The sequence below is a fragment of the Sylvia atricapilla genome, chromosome 1 (assembly GCF_009819655.1).
Source record: "Sylvia atricapilla isolate bSylAtr1 chromosome 1, bSylAtr1.pri, whole genome shotgun sequence".
NCBI lineage: Eukaryota > Metazoa > Chordata > Aves > Passeriformes > Sylviidae > Sylvia > Sylvia atricapilla.
In genome coordinates this window covers 67,402,348-67,420,405 of record NC_089140.1, presented here as the reverse complement: position 1 = coordinate 67,420,405, position 18,058 = coordinate 67,402,348, and the positions used below count along the sequence as shown (strand labels likewise).

The 18,058-nt window shown below is 39.8% G+C and overlaps 1 protein-coding gene across 3 annotated transcripts in view; it reads left to right on the top strand.

Annotated features, from left to right (window-relative positions):
* Positions 1-18,058, top strand: part of FARS2 (phenylalanyl-tRNA synthetase 2, mitochondrial) — a 228,812-nt gene that overhangs the window by 137,290 nt on the left and 73,464 nt on the right. For all 3 annotated transcript variants that reach the window (XM_066325126.1, XM_066325116.1, XM_066325135.1), the window contains one exon: positions 15,595-15,746. In XM_066325126.1, the coding sequence (XP_066181223.1) occupies positions 15,595-15,746 (152 nt within the window). The remainder of the gene's footprint in view (positions 1-15,594; positions 15,747-18,058) is intronic.

Sequence of the window (18,058 nt, the reverse complement as noted above, 5' to 3'; positions counted from 1 at the left end):
TAGATCAGATTATTGCCTGGGTTTGGATTAGCAACTCACTCCAGCTATAATTTGACACAAGTCTGCAGCAGTGTGGGGATCAGGGTCTGGTAACTTGCTGTCAATTGTGTAGGGCTTCTGCTCAGGCTGTGAAATGAAAGGCTGAGGATGGACAGGGCAGGAAGGACCAAGAACCTGCAAGGCACAATGTAATAAAACAAATGGCTCCATTCTGATCTAGTCTGCTGTGTTATATCTCCATCAGGGCCCTGAGCACAGTTCCATGTAATCGCTTTGTGGTTTATGCTGAGCCAACATTCTTACACAAAAAAAAAAAGTCCATGGGCTGACAACTCTCAGGGAAAGCTACAAAAATGAAATGACATTCAGAAAAGGAAGGCACCGAGTTCAGATGCAGTGTGGTGTGCCCAGAGGTGTTGGTTAAGAAGAAAGGTCTCTGGCAGCAGGATGGATCCTGGAGCCTCCATCATTTTGCTGCCAAGGCAAGCAAGGGGCACATCTTGTTGAGTGACTCCTGATGTGCTCTCCCTTCACAAAGTCACTTTGATTTGATGCTGCTGGTGTCTCTGGCTGCTGTTGTTTTAAATAGTTGTTTACTTTGATTGCCGAGGAGCCTTGTGGCCTGCACAGAGGGCAAGCAGAAGCATGATTATGGCTGTTCTGGCGCCGGTGAAGTGGGAATCTGGATCAGATTTCTAGCAAAACTACAGACTCCCTCTGTGAGATTATGGATATTGCTGTCTTCTTGATTTCCTCATTTCTGCATTATCTGTAATGTTCTGCAATATCTGCCATAAGCCTAGCACCACCTATTTTTTATCACCCCCTTCCATCATCTCCAGGGGCTGCTCCTTCCTAGTGGCTTCTGGCACACACTGTCCCTCAAAATTCAATTCCTTCAAAACCCAAAATGATAGACTTTCTAATTGGGATCATTTTCATGGCTCCAGAAGAGACAAAGCTCCTGGACCAGTGCTGCTGGGAGACCTGAGGGGATAGCAGCCTTTGGCAGTGGGGTTAGGAGACTTGACAAACAACTTGAATTGACGCTGTTCACCTCCTGCACAGCTGTAGCCAGAATGGTGTATGTGGCCCTAATCCAGGACACTCCTTCTGCTTTGAAAAGTGAACAGTCAAGGATAGCAGAGATGAAGAAAAGTACATAATCAAAAAGATGTAGTTGTGTGGAAAGAAGCAATTCATTATACTGGAAAGGAAATCAAAGCAGGCTCCTCTTCCTCCTGTGCTAGATAGCGCAGGCTGGGCCTGCTAGCTCCCATTTGCCTTTGCTCAGTCTGCCATAGGAATTAAGCTCTTGCTCTAATGACACAGGATTTACACAGTAGCCCAGTGTGCACTGTTTGCTGTGTATGTGAGCCCTCTTGTTCACACCATTAGACAGTCCAACTTTTCTACCTTACTGTGCACTTTTCAGTTTCCAGGGACAGTAATCATCCCTGTGCATCTTTCCTGTGCACAAGCCTCATTGTTGCTGGGAGACACAGAGCTTGTCCTGAAGCTTTAGAAGATGCTGAAAATAAAATGCATTGTCAAGTGTAAGGGGAAACTTCAGCAAATTAAACCATCCTAGTCTATATCCTTTATTCCATGCTTGAGAAGAAGAGCATCTAGAATATATACCATCCATTTCAATCAGTTTGATCTTATTGCATGCACTGCACAGGGTGGGTTTGTCTGATCTATCATTAGTATGCTACTTCATATAATTTATATTTATCTCCTTAGTCTGTGATTAGCGTTATTTTCAAATAAAAATTAAATAGATTCCCTGGTTGCTGCATTTTCAGATATTTTTCATCAAGATTAGGTAACTTCATGCTAAAATGGTTGTTCATTTATTATGTTTATTTTCTAATAGTGCATTTATTAAAGCCAAATGTGCAACCATTAGTATGTAAATTTAACCTGGATCTTTGAACAATTAAGGTATAGCTTCAACTGTGACTTATTGTCTGATTAATTTTAGTGTGATTGAAGATATATAATGTGTATGTCTGCATGTGGAGGTACACTAGACAACAGATTGATGATGTTGTAGCATAAACATTTTACTGGCATGACTTTGGGAAGGTTGACTATCTAAGAGTGACTTACATAGAGCATCTTAAGGGAACATCAATAAAGCCTTACAGTGCTGTATATCATCTCAGGTTTGTCTGTCTGCTCTGCAGAACACTGTGAAACTCCTTTATTAGTGTTGGATAATGGAAAGCGAGCAAAAAAAAAAGTGGAAAGCTTTCCACTTTTCACATGGAAAGCGAGCAAAAATACCTCCTTCATTGCAGAGATGCTGCACTAAGCGGCATGATTGGGTTAGAAATCACTTGATCATCAGGATGTTCTATCTTGTGTCATTTGTAGGTAGTGCTGGTATTAAAGCTCTGGGAACCTGAGCCCTCTGGCCCCAGCCAGGCAAAGTTCTGAAGCACATGCTGAGCTTTAAACTTGTGAGCAGTCCCATTTAAATCAAGGGGGTAGTTCCTATGCTCAGTCAAACATAACCCAAATGCCTAAATAGCTTCAGGTCAGAGATCTCCACGTTTCCTGGGATTCAGCTGAGAGTGATCAGCACCTTGCAGGGCTTAAGCAGTAGAAAGTTTCAAAATGACCGTTAGAAGCAAGAGTTTAATCTGAAAAACCACAAACTCTATTTGCAAAATCTTTGTTCTAAGCAAATTTTTCTGATCAACACTTGGGTAAAAAAAAGTCAACAAGCAAAATTCTGGAGAGTAATCAGCACTTGAATGCCCATTCTCAAGAAAATTAGTTGAGAAAGTAGGGGCTCAGAATGAAGAAATGGGATGGACAGTCACATGAGACTGAATACAAAAAAGCCCAAAGCACTGATACACTCATATAATATAAAGTGAAAGGAACATAAAAGAGAGAAGTGCTGTACTTTGAGCATTAGAGGCAGTATGAAAAAGTCTGGTTTAAAGCTAAGTTTAAGCAGATTGGGGGGAATGGGATAAAAAGGGAGGAAAGACACGGAAAAGAAGAGTAGGTTTATGGCAAAAACTGTTGAGACTGATGCAGCAGTCTTTTTTGAGATAATCAGAAAGTGTTTTTTTGGGTTTTGTACTATACACATCTACTCCTGACATCCTTTTGAAAGATCAACAAGTATGAGTGACCACAAAAATTATTACCACTAGCCATCAAATCAAGTCTTAAAGTACTATCATCAGTTTTGAGATGAGTGTGGGGGACTTGCAATTTTGCTTCTGGATTTGTGAAAATCTTAGTGTGTCAGAACCCAGTCCATGACAAAGGCTGAGATGATATTCACAGAATCACAGAATGTCTTGAGCCACAGGAGATCCACAAGGATCATCCAGTTCCTGGCCCTGTGTGGGGCCACCCAAGAATTACACCATGTGCCTGAGAGCGTATTACTGAAACTCTTGGTAAAAATAAGCACTGACAAGGGATTTAGTTCCCAGGAATCTCGCTGCTGCTCTCTGAGCTAATACCAATGATGCAGGTTTTCTAGCATGCCCTGTTTCCATCCCTCCACCCACCCACTGCAATCTAGCCTTACTGATAGTCTCCCATTGAACCTGAACAAATGAGCAGCAGTTTAATTCCTTTCTGCTTGTACTTTTCTAAGTAAATAAAATGAATAAATAAAAAAATGTCAATAGCCTTTTCTGCCTAGATTAGTCGGTGATATTTATCTTATGTACTATGTTGTCTGCTGAGGTACCAAAGGGCAAAGTAAATCCATTTCATCCATTTAGCAGGCACCTTGATAACAGTTGGATGTACAGACAAGCCCATGGCATTCATTAGCAAAAACACCACTCCCTTCCTCTCTTTCACCTATGTTCCTTGAAAATGTTGTTTTCACAGTCTTAGAATAGTTGAAAACTGTCTTGTTCACCTCTGTTAACTTGTCTCATTCCAGTAGCACATTTAGTTTAGATTTAGCTGGTCAAAGCAAAATAGCTGATTTGGACTGTTCTTTTCTGGATGTTAAGGAGTTTTCTGCTTTGTGCACAACTGTCACAGCTGGAATTTGTTTAGAGTGGGTGGAGTGTGTGTGTATATGTATGTAAATATGTTTAGAGAGTAAAAATGTTTCATCCTTACTTTCAGTTGTCTGTGCTAACACACACTTTAATTACCAGTTAATTTTTTATGTCATGGCAGGTAATTCTAAAACCTGGTTGTAATTATGTGTTTCCTATAGATTTTCAGTTATATGAGAGGTCCAGGGCTTTACTAGCAAACCTAGCAAGTGCCACAGGGGATTTTAGAAGCTAGCTATTTGGGATACCAGTGTATCCACCTAGGAGATGTCCTCTCTTTTGTACTGCAAGTCCAGAGACAACAGTTGAGACTTTTATTTTTTTGAAGGGTTTTGGTGGTTTTCGGCAGTTCATTATCCACCCTCTCCCAGAGCCTTGTTTCTCACAGTGTTGAGATGAGAAGCATAGGGATTTTTTGTTTCCCATGTGCTGTTCTGCTTTGCTTTTCCACATGTACCACAGAAGCTACTTTTGTGGCTACACTGTGAGATGAATCAGGGAGCTTTTTCCTCTGCAGTTCCTTAAAGCTGTATCAGTTCCCTGGTCCACTTCTCAGGGTTGCTTCATGCCATCAGCACAACTGATGAGACAGCACTTTCGTTTCTGGAGGCAGTATAGAAGGTGAGAGGTGAATATACCCAGGGAGTGTGTCCTCAGTACTAGGGAAAGACATTCCCAGCAACCGAGAACAGACCACCAGCAACTTCCTTCCAGTTTCTTTTTAAACAAAAAGAAGCTGCTGTAACCTTAACTGCATTTAGACTGCATCACTTCTGAGTGATGTAGGTAAGAAATGATTTTGCAGTTGTGAATGCTGCTGCACTGTACAGTTACTGTAATTAGAACCATTTTACTGCTGATGTCTTTTTTTTCTTAGGCAGAAGCCAATGCACCCTAGTCAAAGTACACCTGATACTATGTAAATTATTACTTAGCAAAAACTGCAATAAGCTTCGAAAACCATATGTTACAGTGGTTTGCTCTGATCTCTAAACCTCATATATTTGCAATTTGACTGGCTGAAGCTCTTTGAAACAAATAGCTCACAAATGAGTAATTTCACTGCTGAATGTATCAAACGATCTTTATTGCATCCCAAATGATGAAGTATAATGGTTATACAAAGTGCTTCAATAAGCCATGGAGCAATTTCTAGCAGTGATATATATGCTGAAACCCACATTAAATTAATATTAGGTGAAGGAATAAACCTGGAAATCTAAAATAACAATGGATTTCACATAGGTTGTGTGAAGCTATGAGAACCAGCTGCTTGTGACTTTGACAGGAGTCCACAGATGTTCAGAGCTTTCAGTTTATTGTTTACAAAGGTATGTAGCTAGTAGGGAGGGTAACCCTTACACATTTCCAATGGTTTTCCAACATTGGTTTAATTACACTGTGAGTAGTAGAATTTTGGTTAGGAGGATGGCACAGGAAATATCTTGACTTTTGTCTTTGGCCCTGACCTAAGCAGTGACTCAATAATTCGGTTTTCCATCTTGTTTACAACTGTAGTTGTCTTGTACCTCCTGCCTTGACATCTTGTCTTCAAACTACCTTGGAGTAGAAAGATTTTAATTTTGTGCTCTGTGTACCTAACGGGACCCTGGTTTCTGGCTAGGTAATTACCACAATCTGAATATGTGCATGCCTGTAGTGGAATTACATACATCTTTGTTAGTACACATTATGCATTTGATGTAAGAATAAACTTCTGTTTAAAATGTGTCCAAGCACACACTGTGTGAGTACGTTTCTTCAGAGATGAAGGTGTGTGCTGGTGTGTGCAGAAATATAAAAAGGGGAAAAAGAAAATCTCAAAACTAGTAGGAAATCATTTTTTCAGAGTTACATAAAAGATGAGGGTTGTCATTCATGAGTTTATTTGATAGTTCTTTTAACACTGGTGCCAATGTTTCACATGTAAAAGATACACCTTACAAAGAAGTTTTGATAAAGTAATCTTAAAAATCATGCCTAAGCCTCTACAGCCATCATCTGTAACATGATTAGACATTGCAGCTGAGCTGTGGAGTGTCCCTAGGAATTGAGGGCTGGGAAGAACAATCTCTGTATGTATGTATGCATGAACAGAAGTACCTTTTGAAGTAGATGGTGTTAATAAAAAATCCCTGATTTTCAGCTACCAGTTCTCTGATCAGAATATGAATTAGGCTACAGAGAATAGCCAAACAACAGAAGGCACAGTTGGGAAGAACTGTATTATTCTTATTATACCAATCATCAATTTCCTTCATCTTGCTAGTGTGAGAGAGACATGAACTACTGCAGTGACAACCTAAAACAAAATGTGACAAGTAAGTAATGCTTTGGGGTGCATGTGCTGCAGAGGATTTGGCTTTGCAGTTTTAGAAAATTAATAATGGGAAGAAATCCCCTCTTTTGAGGATTAATTACATCCTCCTGCCTGTGCACAAGTTTTAAATCCAATTTGCATAATTATTCCCACATGTAACCTGTTCTCCTAAATCAGAAAGCGTGAACCCATTTTCTGATTCTTGTAAAATAAAGAAACACATTAAAGAAATATCTGTTCTGCACCAAGATTCTGCTTGTAGAGATTTAAATGTTCTTTACATTTTGTCATTGCATACTGAAATATACTTTCTGTGCCTTTTTGTGCTTGGTCTCTTCTCAGCTTAAGGCTTCTCTGCAGTTTTCTCTTTCTAAGTGTTGTTACTCTTTAACAAGAGTATAGCTTTAGGAGTACTCAGGGTCTGTCTGACAGAAAAAAATTGAAGGCTTTTGTCCCTCTTCTGAGTATCAGATGACTAAGTAGAACCTTTTATTTCTGTTTCTCTCTATCTTACCTATTGTACTTTAAAGTTTTAACTTGCTACACTACCTTGGTGTTTTATTATGAGTTTTGAACTTTAGGGATTGTAATTTGTGTGAATTTACTACTTAAGGTGGGGAGGGGGAAATGAGGGGGTGGGGTGTTGGTGGAAGTGAAGTTGGCAACTCTGGAAACTAAAAATACTGGATTTTGCCAAGAGTCATAGAATCATATAATCCTTAGGGTTGGAGAAGGCCTCTTAGATCACAAAATCCACTGTTCTGCTATCACCACCATATTCACCACTGAGCCATACCCCTAGGTTCCACATGCACTCACCTTTTGAACACTTTCAGGGACAGTGATTTCACCACTTCCCTAGGTAGCCTCTTCCACTTGGGCAGTTTTCCCAAACCAAGAAGGAAACCCAACTATGTCAGTGGAACTGAAAGTCATAAGAATATTTCAAAACCATCAGTTATCTGCCTGGGTAAATTTCTGCACATGATGAGATGGTACAGGTTAGCTCTGGGAAAGGTAGAAAAAATAATTCCTTTGTAGCATACCAATGTCCAGGGCGTTACATGAAGTTATAGCCAAGAAATATGAAGTGTCATTGCTGTTGTATTGGAAATCTCCATGTTTCTATGTTTTTTAGGGAGGAGAGAGAAAAAAGAAGTATAGGTTGTTAGGTGGGAAGAAGGACTTTTTCAGGTGTGGCATGTGCCTGTAAGATTCACAATGCCAGCTTATTTTAGTGTAAGTCACATTCAAGTGTTCTGGGGATTCTGCAATTTAAAGAGTAACTCTCTGGAATGGTGCATTTAATGAGCAGAAAAGGAAATACAATCAACAGTGTTTTATATGAGGTTTTTCATCTCAGCCAAAATAAAATATTGGGTGCACTTTGTTTCCATTGTTATGCTGTGTATTTGGAAGAAATACATCTTCATATTGCTGCAGACTCTTTCCAAATACTTGCATTGTTTATTTAGATATAACTCTATTATATGAATTGTTGATGGGTACAGTATTTTACTCCACTGAGCTATTTATCTCAGCATTATTATTAAGCATAATGAGAAAAAATATACAAACCAAACCATCAGAAAGGAGGAAACCTGACTTCTGAGTATGGCAGACACTAAATGCCTGCAGCAACCAAAGCCTTCTGCAGGAGTTGCAGGTGCTCAGCACTGCTGAAGAGAAAATTCTTAGTATCTTTTGAGAAGTTGGGTTTCTGCTGACTTACACTGGCTTATTACCTGTTCCTTGCAGGCATGGCAGGTATTTTTAGAGAAATTCAGGACACTTTTTTTTTTTTTTTTTATGCATTGACAATTTGTTTTCCGAGGTTTGTATCATGTCTTTTTTTTACCTTTGCCTGTGATTTTGCCTGTGGTGTGGGATATTTGTGTAGGGAGGACAGACAGTGTATGGACAGCCTGTGCAAAAGGCAGTCATAAATGTTAATTACTGGGTTTGATGTGAGAATCCACTTTACCATTTTGGTCATTCCAAATCACTGGATTCCTTTCCCAGCATAGAAGCTTGCTTGTTTTGAATCAAAGAAATACCACAACACAGTAAGAATTGTCCCATCAGTTCCACTTGGTGTCACATCGGTTCTGTGGTAGCAACTGCTCAAAGGGGAAAGCATTATAACAGAAACAGATGTCAGAAAAAGCATTTCTTGAGTTTTAGTTATTCTGCAGTGATATATCTGTGATTGAAATGGGGGAAGATGAGCACTCTGAAACCAACTAGCCTAGTAGGCCATCAGCTAGGAGGCTGGGAAAAAAGCATGAGGAAAAAGCATTTTTTTCCATGGTGGACATAGAACTGCTGGAGGAAAACATCTGGCTAATCGCTTCTTCAACCCTGATACTTTCAAAAGGGGTTTGTAAGGAGCTGTGGTGTGGGAGTGAGTAGTAGAGAGTCATCCCTTTTGGTGATTCTCCGTGTGAATCCTACTTTGTTCTGTGGAAATGAGAAGTCATTTTTGCCTCATTAAACACAGAGCATGGAGTCCATAACTGGAATTTAGGAATAATTTATACTTATCCTTTGGTGGTTTTTGTAATGAGATCACAAGAAGCAAGGCATATCCAAATGCCCAAGGGAAAAGGTGTCTGGGAATATCTCTACTGTGTACACTGTAGCATCCTTGCTTTCAAAAGCATTAGGTGAATACTTTTGTCTTCTTTAAGTCTTTTCTGACTTTTGTTTTCAATTCCTTACTAATCATTTAGAATCAAAACCCTTTCAGTGGCAATACAAGTGCTCTTTTGTGTCTGAAAATCTTCTCAAAAGCCATGCCTTATTTCTCAGCTTTCTGACCACAGGTCAGTTTAAAATGCATATTTGCACTCAAAGAAGTATATTGTGACTTTAAACTTGATGCATTTTTCATTACAAATTTAAATAAGCTTCACTATAAAATAAAGTTACTGCTTTTTAATAAAATCTTGTAAGAACACAATGTCCCTTTCCAGTGGGGCTGCAGAGATTTAATAATCAGCATTACTTTTGGGTGAATATGTGTAAAGGCAAACATTCTACTCACTCATTCTGCCACAGCACCGGTCCGCTTGTGTATTCTTCTTGCTGCTTGGAAAGGGTGGAGCTTATCAAGGAAGTTTAATCTCTTCACTTGCTTTTAGACATCTTAATTTTTTCAGTGTCATATTAGATATTGACTTTCCTTCGTCAGGCAGGTTCCTCTATCTGAGCTGTAATTTTTAGCATGCACGAAAGGTTGCACTTGTTCCTGTGCATGTGCACATGTGTGTGCATTTATTTTGTGTCTTAAGGGAGTTTACCTGATCAAAGGTGCTTGATGAGCGTTGAGAAAGGTGACTAAGTGGGATGATAGGGAGAGCTACCTGGTGACTGCTTAGGCAGATTATGAGCAGTTAAACTCTTTTTTTCTTTGCGCCTTCAAGGAACCTGGAATGGAGCTCGAGAATGAAATTGTTATCTCCAACAAGGCCCCATGGGGCATAGTTCACGTGGGAAGGGGGCAGAGCTCTCATGGTGACATGCGCAGCAGAGCGGGACCTGTTCCATGGGTCTGTGTCATCTCACACTGAAGGCTGAGACTTAGCTGGGAAGTCAAGTCTGTGGGCCCAGGGCACCTCCCTGTTCAACCTGGATGTAGAATGTCAGAACCACAAGATGGGTCAGGTTGGAAGGCACCACAGCAGGTCGTCTGGTCCAACCTCCCTGCTCAAACAGTGTCCTCCCAGAGCACATGGGACAGGATTGCATCCAGATCATTCTTTAATATCTCCATGTACAAAGAAAACCTCCTTCACTCAGAATGGTCCATGTGTCAGCAGAGTGCCTGAAATTCATGGAGCACTTGATGTTCCCATGAACATATGGTGTTCCCTGTACCTGTATGTGAGCTTTTCAAAGTTAAAAACTCTGTTGGGGTGAGCAGATTGGTGTCTAAAAAGGGCTCATCATACTTCTGTGTTCATTCATCTAAAAGCTCAGAGCATCAGTGGAGGCTAACATGCTTCTGCCACTCCCTGCAGGAGGACAGAGCAGTGCATTGATCCCAGACTAGTCCGTTTGCTTTGGTTTTAAGAGCTTAATCCCAGAACATATTTTATATCTGCTTATCAGACTTTATGGTGTTTGTCTGTTGAAGTTTACATTTCCTCCTTTGAAGATGTGTGTGTGTTTAAACATAAAATATATGTGTGTGTGTATGCGTGTATGAATATATAGAATTTACTATATATAACTAAGGAAAAAATCAATTTGGTAAGGAGGGTAGAAAACTTTTAATAATGGGGAATATTGTGACTGAATTTTAAGCCATAGCAGCCAAGAAATTCAAAGTTATGTTCCCTGCAGCAACTGTAATTTGTGTACACTGGTCATAAATACGGAAGTGTAAATCTAGAAGCATACACACTAATACAGGAAACTTCATTATGTGCATGGGGGTTAAGTTACTGCTGTAAATTTGAAAATTTGCATTTCATGCCTGTTACGTGTTTGAATTTCCTATGATAACACTGAATTAATGTAGTTTCACCATGGAATATATTAAGAAAGGCTCAGTTATTGCAGGACTGGAGTTTTCATTTTGATGGGAATATGATGTTGCATTAAAACTGCGTAGTTTATGTAGATATTTCTCCAAAACATGGGCAATGCAGGACTGTTAAAGCTTAGCAGCCTCGGTGCTGCCAAGTCTCATGTTTTTCTGACTTAGACTGGTGATGGCAGTAAAGCATGGCTGACTTTTTAATAGCCTAGCTGCTGTGGAATTGCTAACCCAGTTTCTGGTACGTGTTGTCGTTAACCTTGCATTTGTGTCGCCACTGTCAAAATACAAGTACAGCTTTTTCCTCTGCTGTATTTGTCACTGTTTGTTTTGTCCCATCTGCAGCTGGCAGCAGGGAAGGAATGGAATGAACAGCCACAGCATAAAACTTCTCCTGTCCCTTTGCCATGTTGCACCCATGGTTGCTGCATCTGGGGAAAAGTGGGGGTTTTCCTAATGGCAAATATTTGTGGAATGTGCTGGTGTCCATCCTGTTTTTTGGGACTCTGGGCTAAAGACACTTCATGGCCTTGTGTGGGTTATTCAGTGGCATTGGCTATGCCTTATTGCTAGCTGTTTTTACTGTGGCTGGGGTGGTTCTGCCTTCAGAGGAGGTTTCTCTCCCTTGCAGCTGTGAGGTATCTGGACCCAGCCTAGCTGATGATCCTTTACCATGTGTGGATGAACAGATACCACTCTTACAGTGACCACTTGATTCCCACTGCCAAGGCATCCAGAGTAGTGCCCTGGTATGGCAACATACACAGAGCCCAAGTATTTGCTATTTTATGCTGACAGATGAGTTCTGGTGGATCCTGTTGCTGCTTAAGACAGCTGTCCCTCAAGACTTGAGCTGCTGCAATTCTTCATCCAGCACATGTTAGTATAAACCAATGAGAGGGGCAATTTTCAGCTGGCTACAGCAGGCTGTGAACTGCAGTGGTGAAGGAACAGGCACATGTTTGTTTGATCAGCTGCTGCCGGGGCAGTAATCTCAGACAAAAAGGCAGAGCAGAGAGGTGGAGACGAGGGATGCCCTGGGCTATCACCAAACCATATGAAAGAGTAACAGCCCTGTGTTTTTAGTGGTGCACTCCTCAGGTACATCTAGGCATGGGCAAGGTAGGCTGACAGAGCTGCAGGTTATAGCACTGGTGTCCAACTACTCATTTCTATACTAAAATTAGCATCCTTAGGGAAAAGCTTGCAATTTTAGGAAGTACTTGGTTTATTTATTAGCCAGAGAAAGAACATTGACTAATAAAGATATACAGTGAATCACCATAAACTTCCATTTTATTATTTTTAAAAAATATAGTAATTCAGCACTCCTAAATGCTTTTACCTTGGGTGATAGAAAAATGTGGTGTCATTATTTGAAATGTATTCTACAAGATAGGTTCAGTGGAGTCCTATAGATAGTGCAATTTTGGGGAAAGCATTCATTTTCTGAGGCAGTTGAAAAATGTCAGTGATAGTACACTGAAGTGTTTGAAATGGAAAGTAAACAGAACATTTAAAGTGGCACTGTGGTGGCTGAGCTCTGATGGAACCAAAAGGATGTCTGTGCATCAGCAGTGCTTCCTGACACCCTTGGCCAGTGCCCTGCAGCAGCACTGTGCAGGTAGGGTCGGTTCTTCCATTTCCTAAACCTCTTTTCAATTCCTCAGATACCTAAGGGGGTGATCAGGGAGTGGAAGCAGGAACATCACGGCTTCCAGGCTTGGGCAGTGTGCTGAGGTTCAGCCAACGTACAACCTGCAGAACCAGATACGTCCTGGTAGATTCTCCAAGCACTGTGATGCAGGATTCCTAAGCCATGAAGAGAATGTAGCTGGAAGTGGTAGCTGGAGATGACAGCAGAGTAGAAGATTTAGTGGGAAGAACACATTTCTCTCAAGGGGAGCCTTTGAAATGTCTGTAAATTCGTAAGGAAATGGCCTCCAGGGTTGGCATTTGCCTTGAACTTGAAAAAGGATCAAAGTGAATGGACTTTAGACCAGTCTGCTGTTAAAGAGCAGGAGAGTTTAGGCAGGTTTAAAGAATGACAAAGCAGTCTGTTGGACCACAGTATGTATCTGCTGGAGTGCCTGAATACAAATTTTGGAACTTCACTTTGGCTTGCCAATTGGAGACTCTTTAGTGGCTTGCTCCCATTTTAGGCGTAGCTAATAAACTATTATGTGACTCATGTAGCTCTACAACAAACAGATCAATACATTTGAGAACTAGGAATTTTATCCTTATACTAACTTTAGTATTGATATAAGACTTACTGCAATGGTATTGACTGCAGGCAGGTGGTGAAGGGACAATATAATATGGGATTATTGCCTTACCTTTTCCCATAAAAGATTTTTCTGTATTACAAGGCTCTGAGAAAAGATTAGTAGCTAATAATAAAGAGTTATGCTTATGTTATATTTTAAGCATTTCAGTCTTTGTAACTCACGCATGCATACGCACACAAAATTACAACAATTCTGTATGCACACTGGTGGCACTGAAGAAAAAAGGCTTCACACACAAGAAATTAATTCCCTGCTTCCCATGGGCAGGCCATCTCCAGAGGAGCAGGGCCCCCTCACATGTAATGGCTACCTGGGAAAACAAACACCATCACTCCACGCATCCCCCCTCTCCTATTCTTCTTCCCACTTTGTATACTGAACAGGATGTCAAATGGTCTGGGATATTCCTTTGATCACTTGGGGCAACCTGTCCCAGCTGTCTCTCCTCCCAGATTCCCCAGCTTTCTTGCCAGTGTGGCAGTATGGAAAGCAGAAAAGGCTTTGGTTATGTGCAAATACTGTGCAGGAATAGCGAAAGCATCTCTGTTGTGAACCCTGTGTTCTGCACGAATCCAAAACACAGCCTCACACTGGTCACTGTGAAGACAATTAATTCTTGCCAAAACCAGCACAGGACATTTCTGAGTTACCTGAACATGAAATTATTTTTCGTTTGTTGTCTTTTTACCTGTGTGAATGAAAGTAGGTGCCTCATCATGCTAAGGCTCATGAGCCACATCTTCTGGTTGAATGATTAAATGTCTTGAGCTGTGAGTTCAGTGAGTTTTGTATTAGTCCCGCCAGGATTTGAAGCATGTTCAGTATATTCCTGAAGTAAGGCAGTGTAAAGTGGTAGAAAGGAGTGAGGTGAGAGTATAAGGGTCTACTACAGGATTATAACTTTATTTAAACTAACACATGTATCAAGTTGTTGTCTGAGGAGTATCTCCAGCATTTGCAGCTGCGACTTTTGTGTGGCAGAGACATCTGCATTTCATTCATTAGTGTTTTATCAAAAGCTCTTTTACAATGAATTTGGTGTGCAAGTTTCCTTTTTTTAATTTGATGTACAGGATATGAATTCATTTGACAAGTTTATTCCTTTAACAAGTTCAATAATCATTAGCGATTCAAAATTTTATTTGCTGGGGGGGTTATTAATTTAAAACTTGCACTGTGTTCCTTATCAGATATTTATTGACTAGTTTACACTCTACAGAACAGTATTTGAGTAAATCAGAATGCTGTAAACTTGCCTTATTAACGGGATTATTGCTTTAGCAGGTACTCATTTACATTTCCACTGCTCCATCATAAAAGATTCCCAACCATGGAATACATTTTTGAGTGAGATATTACATTGTATAGACCAAGGTGTACACATGGGATCTCTTGTACATATAAACAAAATAATAAAATAGATGTTTTCTCCTGCAGACTCCAACAATCTTGTGCAAAAGTACTTTTTTCAACTGCAGGGAATTAATGCAAGACAGAAGTAAGATATTGTATAACCTCAAGGTCATGAAAGGAGAATGTTACCATTTTCTCTTCTTCAAAGGGAGAAATATCTCACCAAAGGTGAGATCTGAAACCCACAGAGTCCTGGGAAATTTCATCAAAACTGCAAAGTTAATTGTCTGGTTTCATTTCTCTTTCTCTTCCTGTTTTTACAAATAACAAGTTACACTGTCTGCCCACTTTATGAGTACAGCAAAGATGCCCCTTTATGTTTAAAAGCCTGTTGTGGTACTTGTGGAAGGAATAATTATGTTAACAGCCATACCTTTTTTGTTGTTGTAGATGTTTGGATGTCTATAAAAACCACTAGAAAGTGAAATGATCCCTCTTTTTAAACCAAAGTGTGTTTCTTATTATAACATTTTAATAAGAAGGTACCTATTTATAAGGCTTTGTTAAAAAATTGACAGTAAAAATAATAAATATGTTGTGTAATATGCGAATCCTATAAAATACATATAAATTTTATACCTGAATGTGATAAAAAGTTTTGAATCTGCAAAAAGTCTGAAAAATCCTTTTAAGAAGTGCAATTCTACCCAGTGAAAAACCACCTTACATTATCTCTTCCCTCTAAACAGCTCTGTTGCAAAAGTGTGTTCAGGGTCATAAACACTGATTTTAGCAAACAAAACAAGTTTTTCCTTCTGAATGAATAAATCAAAGTTGTTATAAGGGGATCTTTAAAAGACATTTCCTAGTAAAAATCTTCTGCCTCAATTGTTTATGAGGTCAGTTTGCACTTCAAAGAGCATTTCAGAAAGCCTCTAAACTGTGTACTTTGTGTGTTATGTAAGTTCAGAACAGTTGTAGATAAAGTTATCAAGTCCAACCACGTATAAAGGTATGCTTTTTTATTTCTTTCAGCCACTCAGCAGATACCCGCCTTTGATCAATGACATCTCCTTTTGGCTGCCTTCTGATACGTACTCCGAGAATGATTTCTATGATTTGGTTCGAACCATTGGTGGAGACTTGATAGAAAAGGTTGTCCTGCTGGATGAATTTGCCCATCCAAAGTAAGTAAAAATTTAAGCATCTTTTTTCCTGTGGTCACAGTGTAAATATTTTGTGAGTATTTTAGTTTTGTATACCAGGAAGTTCTTGATTCTCACAATATTTGCACATTTAATTTTTTAGCTCCAAAACCTTCCAGCAGCAAAAAAACCCCACAACTTTTTACATAAAAGAAACAGTACCTATTTTTCAGTTTTCCACTAATACTGGGCTTCTGATATTCAGACTACCTCAATGCCTTGTGCTCAGGTTTTGACTGCAACAGTGAACGGCTGCCTTCCTCAATAAGTCTGGCAGTGCGTGACACTGCTATCCACAGTGTGTCTGACATTCTAGTCCTGCTTTTTGCTAAGTGACTGATGTTTGTCTTCTTGTTCTCCTCCCTCCTTCTTCTAGTCCTGCACACTAGTAGACCTTTACTATAGCATCAGTGCTAATAATGGTTTGCTGCAGAATGCTATTGTTAGTGTTCAGCTGGGAGGAAAAAAAACCCCAAGACCTTGTTCCTTTCTTTCTGACACTTATTTATATGCTGTTGAACAATCTCTCAGGTTTCAGAACACCATATGGGTATAGCAGCATTGACATGACCAGGGAGTGCACAGGGTATTTGTCCAACTGGTAATAGCAGTTGCCTCATAACCAGACAAGTGTCAGCTATTACATATGTACTGTTTTTCAATTTGCTGTTTCCAAATCAAGAAGTAGAAAAGCTGCTGGCTATCTAGCTTTCTAAAACAGAGGTTTGAAATAATTTGTCTTGAGACGTTTTCAAGTGCTGTAGGAAGGCAGATAGTAAGCCTTTTTTGAAGATGACAGAAAAATGCTTCATGTTGTTCTCCAACACCTATAGATTTTTTATTTTGTTCTTTCTACATCCAAGTATTAAACCTGTTGTTCTTTTGAATTTGCAGGCCACATGAATAGATTGTTCTGTGGCCTAGTGTTCATGGTGTTTCAATGGATTTTTATTTTTCAAGGATTTTTTTTCCTTTTTACCCTGTTTGTGTAGTATTATATGAGACTGTTAGTGCTATGTGAAGAAACAGAAATGGAAATGAAATTTGTGTGGGCATCTTAAAGCTTTGAGTCATAATTCTTGAGTCTTTCTCACATGCAAATCATGCAAAATGATCTTAACCCTTTATTCAAGATGGTGTGTGTGGAAGAGGAGTACAGGTTAGGGTAAGATAATGAGTACTTTTCATTGTAAAGAACGGACTACATCTTTCAGGGAAATTGAGAACTTGCTAGTTTATTGCAGGTATGGATGACTTGTTATTGCCACTTGGAGTGCACTGTAGTATCAGTTACCACAAATACATAGACACTGAAGGGTCTGCACACAGATCCTGCTCTCTTCTATCATGATGGCTCTGATACAGTACAATCAACATGTTTTTGTAAAAACTGGGTTGTTGAACCCCTTTCTGGAACTGGTCCTTCCATTCATTCATGCTGAAAATTTATTGTATGTCTAATATCTCTGTGCTCATTGCCGCTTTTTGTCTACATTCTCCTCAGTGATACCAAACCAGCAAGTATCTTCATTGTTACATCATCTCAGGGAAAAATCCTATGTGTAGCACAAGCAGCTCTTACAAGTCTGAAAGTTTGGAGAAATCTTGTTCCCTGCTTCCTCAAACAGTGGCGGTATTATTCTGTGATTACTCTCAGCATCTTACTGGGGAAATCCACACAGGCTGTGACAGCCTGCCAGCAGCACTGCATCAGTCTTGGCTCGACTCACAGGTCATGCTCCTCTTCTTTGCTGAGAATATTGTCTTCCATACTTGTAGAGTGGTGAGGTAGGGACAGGACTCTCTACTCCGGGTTTCTACTACGTGTGTTTTCTCCTTTGGTATGCTTTGACACATCCAGAACATATTCCAGGGATGACAGTTGTTTCTCCTCAAGGAATACACCACTGATTCCCTCTGTGACTTCTGCAAATAGATGGGAAGGTTGATTGCTCACAGAGAATTGTCACACAGTGCTTAGGACCTTTACTAGTTTTGCTCTCTAAAACCATTTGAACCTCACTCAGCAAGCAACCAAAAACGTTTTGACACTATAAGGAGGAAAAATTTCTCACCTTTGTATCTGAGGAATTTGAGAGGTGACACTAATGGATTGTTGATAAGTGATGTTGTAGTCCTCTTGGTTTTTTCCCCTGCAGCAAGAGTAAGAGAAATCTTTTCGAATGTCCCATTAAAAATCAGTAATTCCAATGAGATTATCTACTGCATTAAAAAGGAATCATGAATGAAGACTAAAACATAATGGTTACTTTGCTCTTTCTTTTTAGAGCAGA